General features: G+C 47.6%; 1 protein-coding gene across 2 annotated transcripts; it reads left to right on the top strand.

Annotated features, from left to right (window-relative positions):
* Positions 1–207: 207 nt before the first annotated feature.
* On the top strand, positions 208–6,108 carry AMER2 (APC membrane recruitment protein 2). 2 transcript variants are annotated; one of them, XM_068143788.1, is made up of 2 exons: positions 353–1,251; positions 1,426–6,108. In XM_068143788.1, the coding sequence occupies exons 1-2, from the start codon at positions 435–437 to the stop codon at positions 2,301–2,303; spliced, it is 1,695 nt and encodes a 564-aa protein (XP_067999889.1). In that variant the 5' UTR covers positions 353–434; the 3' UTR covers positions 2,304–6,108. The 2 variants fall into 2 exon arrangements, with proteins under 2 accessions (XP_067999897.1, XP_067999889.1); XM_068143796.1 differs by having other exon boundaries at positions 208–6,108.
* The last annotated feature ends 182 nt before the right edge of the window (positions 6,109–6,290 follow it).

Consider the following 6,290-nt stretch of genomic DNA (forward strand, 5'->3'; position numbering starts at 1 on the left):
AGAAGAGGCGGCGTGAGGCAGCGACGCGGTTCGGAGGCGGACCGCGGCCGCGCAGGGTGCGCGGACTGGCTCTTCGCCCCTCCCCGCAAGGGGCAGGCGGCGTGGCCGTCGCCCCCCGTGGCGCGTACCTCCCCGGCGCCGTGCGGCGGCAGCGCGGCCGGCCGCGGGAGGAGAGGGGTTAAGTTATGTAAGCCCTTTTGGGGAGGGGTGGAGGCAGGGGCGCTGCCGGCGGAGCTGCGGCGGCTCAGGTTGATTCAGAGTGGGCGACGGCGGTCTGGCGCAGGCCCACGGCGGAGGAAAAGCGGCTTATCTCCCCTCCGGGTTGCCATGGAGACGGGCGGGCGGCGGCGGCGGCGGCGGGGCTGTCAGTGAGGGATCGCACCGGGCACCGGGGCGGCGGAGGAGGAGAGGCCGCGGCGGCGGCAGCGGCAGAGATGGACTCGCACTGCGACTGTGCCGAGCCTCCGGCCGCCGAGCAGCCGTCGGGGAGGATTAACAAAACCGCCTTCAAACTGTTCAAGAGGAGGAAATCCGGGGGCACCATGCCGAGCATCTTCGGGGTGAGGAGCAAAGGCGGGGAGGGGAAGGGCGCCAGCAAAACGGGGATGGTGCGGAGTCGGACACACGACGGCTTGGCCGACGCCGTGCTGGAGAGCAGCAAGAAGGAGGAACCGGCCGGCAGCGACCCGCAGAGCAAGGAGGCGCAGGGCCGGCCCGCCGGCAGCCTCGGCGTCTCCGCCGGCAGCTCGGTGGCCAAGTCGCACAGCTTCTTCTCCTTGCTGAGGAAGAACGGCAGGCCGGAGAACGGCAGGGCGGAGAGCGCGGATCAGCGGGCTGGCGGTAGACAAAAGAAGGGGCTGAAAGGGATTTTCAGCAGCATGAGATGGCATAAGAAAGACAAAAACGGCAAGGAGGAGAGGGGGGAAACATCGGAGATCCCGTCCGGCCTGATTATGCCAGGGTCTCTGACTGCCAGCCTGGAGTGCATCAAGGAGGAGACGCCGAAGCCTTTGTCTGAAGCGCCGAGCAGCGCAGCCGACGTCGGGCTGGAGCCACCGCGGGAGAAGCGCAGCAGCGAGGTGCACGCCTCGGCCCAGGAGCCTGAAGCGGGAGGTGGGGAGGCGCAGAACGGCAGCCCCCCTCCCGGGGAGGACCTTGCCGCGGTTGGAAGTCGACCCGAGGAGCTCCGCAGCGAGCCACCGGACCAGGGCGCCGGAGAGGTTGGGACTGCGAAGGATGCGGCCATAACAGGTGACATTCCAATAACGACTATCCCCCCTGTTGAACCTCACTGTGATAGCGGTCAAGAGACGGCAGCCGCCCCTGACCCTTCCTCTGTTGATCCACCCTCAGAGCAATCGATTGATCGTATTTGTTTGATGTTTGCTGACGTGACTTCACTGAAAAGCTTTGACTCTCTTACAGGCTGCGGAGATATTATTGCGGACCATGAGGAGGATGTGGGCGGCGGGAGTGGCAGCTGCGAGAAGAGCATCCCCGGGGCCAGCAAGCTGGGTGCATCCAAGAAGCGCCCCACCATGGTGGCCTACCAGGGAGGAGGGGAGGAGATGGCCAGTCCGGACCAGGTGGATGACACATACCTGCAGGAGTTCTGGGATATGCTGTCACAGACAGAGGAGACCCAGACAGAAGGAGGAGGAAGTGGAGAAGGGTCAAAGAGACCTGAGGGGTTGAAAGAGAAGCGAGGTACTGAGGGTGCCCAGAACAGGGTGGTGGTGAAACGTGGTGGCCTCCACCAGATCCCTATTCACCTCAACCACAAAGAGGAGCAGAAGGGTAGGGAGAAGGAGCAGCCTGAAGGTGTGCCAAACAGTGATGAGGGCTACTGGGATTCAACCACCCCTGGTCCTGAAGAAGATGGTTCCACAAGCATCCAGAAGGAGACCCTTCCCAGGGACAGCTACAGTGGGGATGCTCTCTATGACCTCTATGCTGAGCCAGATGAGAACCCACCAGCAGGGCCTACGGACGAAGTGGTCACCTGTGTGCCACGACCCAAGCCTGTGTCTCCAGTAACAACCACATGCTCACTGAAAACACCCTCAAGCACAGTGAAGGACTCCAAAATACCTATCAGCATTAAACACCTTTCGTCACATCCTGCCAGCCACGGAGCAGATGCAAGTTACAGCCATCACGTTGCACACCATCACCTGGCCAAAAGTGAGATGCACAGAACAAAAATCCCAGTCTCCAAAGTACTGGTACGCCGGGTCAGTAACAGGGGCTTAGCAGGGACAACAGTCAAAACTACCACACACCAGGACAGTGCCAAAAAGTAGCTGAATAAGAGGTGAAGGCAAATATGGACAGTGAGGTCAGTGTGTGAAAGTTTGCATAGAAGACCACAGATAATGCATTAGTTTTGCATCACCTGAAGAAAGGCACCTCAAATTTTGGCTTACTACACTGTACTCCATGGGCCTGCACTTCTGAATCACTTCTTACTAGACTGGATTGCTGAATATAAAAAGTCGACTTCTTTTCAAGCACTTTTTGGTTTTTTTACATTTGTATCTTTTTTCTGCAGCACTAAACACTGGGGAGGTTCATTTTTACATGCCTTTTTGGAAGCAGGACTTGGATTACGAACCTTAATGAGCATCTTTCCTCATGCAAAGCAGTGCCATGAGTTCTTCAAGGGAACAGAGTTACAAAAGAAACAACACAAGAGGTTCTCCAATACACTTCTCATTGTTTCTGAGGGAGGAGTGGAGGCTGGGTGCCTGGCTCCAAAAATTATGTTTGCTCTGCAAGGTGACGGAAAAAATGCCAAGCAAAAACCAACCAACCTAACAGGTATTTTACCTGCTGTGGGAACGAGACCACTGCTCAGCAGCGGACTTGATTGACTTCCATGCAGGAGCTAACTAAGGAGTTAGGTGGACTTGTCTAACAGGAAAATATATTTTTGTCTGTCTGTCTGTCAAGTTGGTTCTGTTCTGGTCTAATGTAAATGGGTAACAGACACACCTGACGTAGGTTCAGATGTTTACGTCGATACGTGTCCAATAATACATACAATCAGGTTCAGGGAAACACTTTACTAAATGCCAATATATATACACACACACTGTTCACATTTATACAGCAACTGGGTCACCCTGTGTAAATATATACATATTTTAGCAAATTTACCCCATGTCAGATTTTTTTATAGAAAAAAAAGTAAAAAAAGTAATACTAAAAAATCCCCCCTCTGTATGATCTAGAGTTTAAGCCAGAGTTAGTTTTTATAGGTAGATAATTTTACAGCTCTAAAAAATGCCAGAACTTTGTGTAAATACCTTAAATTAGAGCCAAACTCCATTTTGTATGGGCTCACACATCCCCAGAAAAGTTAAGTCTGAAGTGCTGATTTCATTCCAGTGGCACATTCCATGAGTCAGAGCTGAGGCTCTGACAGCACTGCCGCTGCAAACCTCTATTTTCAGGGGTTTAGACAAAGTCGCTCTGGGCTTAAACCTTAACAGAGAAGGAACCCAGGAAAGAAACCTGTTTTTTAATTATTATTTTTTAAAATATATAAAAAATTAGTTTTTTGACTATTTAAAGAAAGTTTGGGTTCTTGTTGCTCTTTATTTTCATTCTTGATAACGTCAGAATCTAATTTAAGAGAGAAAAAAAAAAGAAATATGGTAAGCTAGGGGTGCATAAAATGGTCTAATAAGCTTGGATCTTAAAAGAAATGTTTTAATGGCCAGGACCTTTTTGAGTAGTGGCTACTGTATATGGGCATTGACAACATTTCAGAGAAATTTAATAGGGTTTTAATGTGCCTGAGGACATATTTTTGTGGTACACTGAAAAAGCTCCCCAAATGGCTGAAGTCTAAAGGTAAATGTTATGTATTTACAAAATATTTTGATACAAAAATTTAATCACCAGACCACAGTTAGTATGAAATATATGCTCCAGTGTATCTAAAAAAGATAATAATAATAATAATATACCTTTTAAAAATATACATGTCTATATTATGCAGAGAATCCTAAATTCACATCATGGAAGCTAATGGGTCTGATCTTACATAGCAGTTGGTTTTATTGTCTCTTAAACTGAAAGAAGTAAAATAAAAAGAAATATAGAGAATATACATTTGAAGGATATTAAGGTTATAGGTAAACCAGAAAAAAGCCAGGAAGTACTGTAATCAGAATTGTATATATGTATATGTGTGGTTCACTGGGGAAATGACCTTGTAGTCACAAGGGTAAAATTGGCATCTAGTTCTGAAATGACTGTAGGATTTAACACCCAGCTGCAGCACCCCAGTGAACAGGGAGAAAGTGTTAGTTTTCCTGATCAGCCCCTGTTTTCATGGTTTGAGTAAGAACCTTAATAGACTTCAAACATTATTTTATACGTGTTCTTTCCAATGTGTATGTGTGTGGTTTTCTACATGCCTACTCACACAGATGTGTTGTACATATGCATGTGTAGTCAGAGCACACCTCCTCCCGGGGCAGGCGAGCCTGAGCGCAGGCACGCACCCGTGCACACTCACACTCATGTGAACGCTGCCCTGCGCCCACGCTCCCACGCACAGCCTGAGGGGATGTGCTCTAGATCTGTCTCCAAACATGCCGGCAGTGATTTCCTTTGCCTGAGAAAGGGATTTGCATTTGGCCTGACTCTGCTTGTGCATTTTAGAAGTTAAAGCTGAAATACCCTCAAAAGGATGAATGTACACAACATGGAAATTACCCTGGTCCTCAGCCCTAAACCTTACATTCATTTTTCTGTTCTTTTGTTTTTGTTTCACTCTAAGGGACACATCTTTCCTTGCATGACAGCTCTTCAGAAAAATCATTATTCCCCATTTTGTTGTAAGGCCAAATTGTGCAGAGAGATTCTGTAAGGTACTGGAAGTTGAGAGGGAAGGGAGGATGTGGTGAGCTTGGGGCAGTACCATGAAAGCTGAAAGCGCAGAGGAGGAGTAGGAGTGGTACATCTTTAAAACTGCTAGAAGAAATCAGCTACCATCTCTACAGGACTTGTATGTTGCAAATTACTTATCATATGCATTTTGTTTGCATTGTGGCATGTCTGTATTGAGAAACCAGTAGAGTGACACTAGACTAGCTCCCTCTCACGTAATGACTAACACAAATCATCATTAAAATGCTTTGGCTTCCCTTCATTTTTCTCTCTCCTTTGTTTTCTGCCCTGTTTTTTCTGAGTCCTCTGCCTGTTGGTGGGTGGCTTGTCCCTGGTGCTAACCCCCTGGTGCGGTGTAAAGCCAAGCAGGGAGCCCTGGGCTGGCAGCCGAGTGCAGGGTGGGAGGGTGGCCACACTGACTGCTGAGGCCAGTCGCTCGCTCAAGCTTTCTGTCACATACCCAGTGTAAGTACATCTTGCAAATCACTTGGTGGTTCGTTTGGCTGCCTGCTATGTACATATTTTAAGGACAATCATATGCTTAGAAGGAAAAATGGGAAAGTAGCTTGTAGTAAGGTGTCAGTATTTTGAATCGTTGCAACATACTGACGTTGATTCAGGGTAATGGTTGTATGAGAGCAAAAACACAATTTAATGCTCAAATTAACTTTGTATTTATAAAACTCAGTTTTGTCTTCAAGCCATCTATGTTTTTTATTTGGAAAGGTAATAGAAAAAAAATTAATATTTACTAGGGTTGTCAATTTTCATAGAAATATATTTGTATAACTCCACACAATGCCTAAAACAATCATTGGAAGGAGGTTCAAAGACTTCCTTTAGATCTGTATTTGATTCCTGAAAGACCCCTGTAAAATGCTGTGAGATGCCTGAGAATGTTTAATGGCTTGCTGGATTTAAAGGCTGAGACTTAAAGAGGTAACAGTCCTGAGGCGTTCTGTGGTGGTTTGCATTCTTACTTGTGTTACCCTGTCAGGCATATATTTTCCTTGGCTTTGGTAGGTATCAATGTAGAAATGGTGTTCTGAGTCCCAAAGATAACATTCCCAATGCTGTTGTTGTTTTGATTTTCTTAAAGAATACTTCCCCCACCCCCCTTTGTTCTATTGGTTAATTTTGTGGTCTGAATGATGCTTTGTAATTATCAGCTTGTATGCCATTCATAAAAGATTTTATAGGTCAGGACTTGGCGTTTAGTTATATGTACTCTTTGCACTTTCAGGTCACTACTGGTAAATTTTGTATGTTCTTAGGGTATTTCTATGTATTGCATAGTGTTTTATAGCTATCTACGGTGATTTCAGTAGTGTACATTCCAGTCTTGTATATCAGCACAAAAGATTTCCTCTCAGTAGCATGAAATGATG

Source organism: Melanerpes formicivorus, unplaced genomic scaffold (assembly GCF_026170545.1).
Source record: "Melanerpes formicivorus ecotype bairdi unplaced genomic scaffold, bMelFor1.0.p_v2 SCAF_1, whole genome shotgun sequence".
In the NCBI taxonomy this organism is placed as follows: Eukaryota; Metazoa; Chordata; class Aves; order Piciformes; family Picidae; genus Melanerpes; species Melanerpes formicivorus.

What these genes read in the sequence shown, in the direction of transcription:
- AMER2 (XM_068143796.1), top strand. Translation starts at nt 435, where the DNA reads ATGGACTCGCACTGCGACTGTGCCGAGCCTCCGGCCGCCGAGCAGCCG.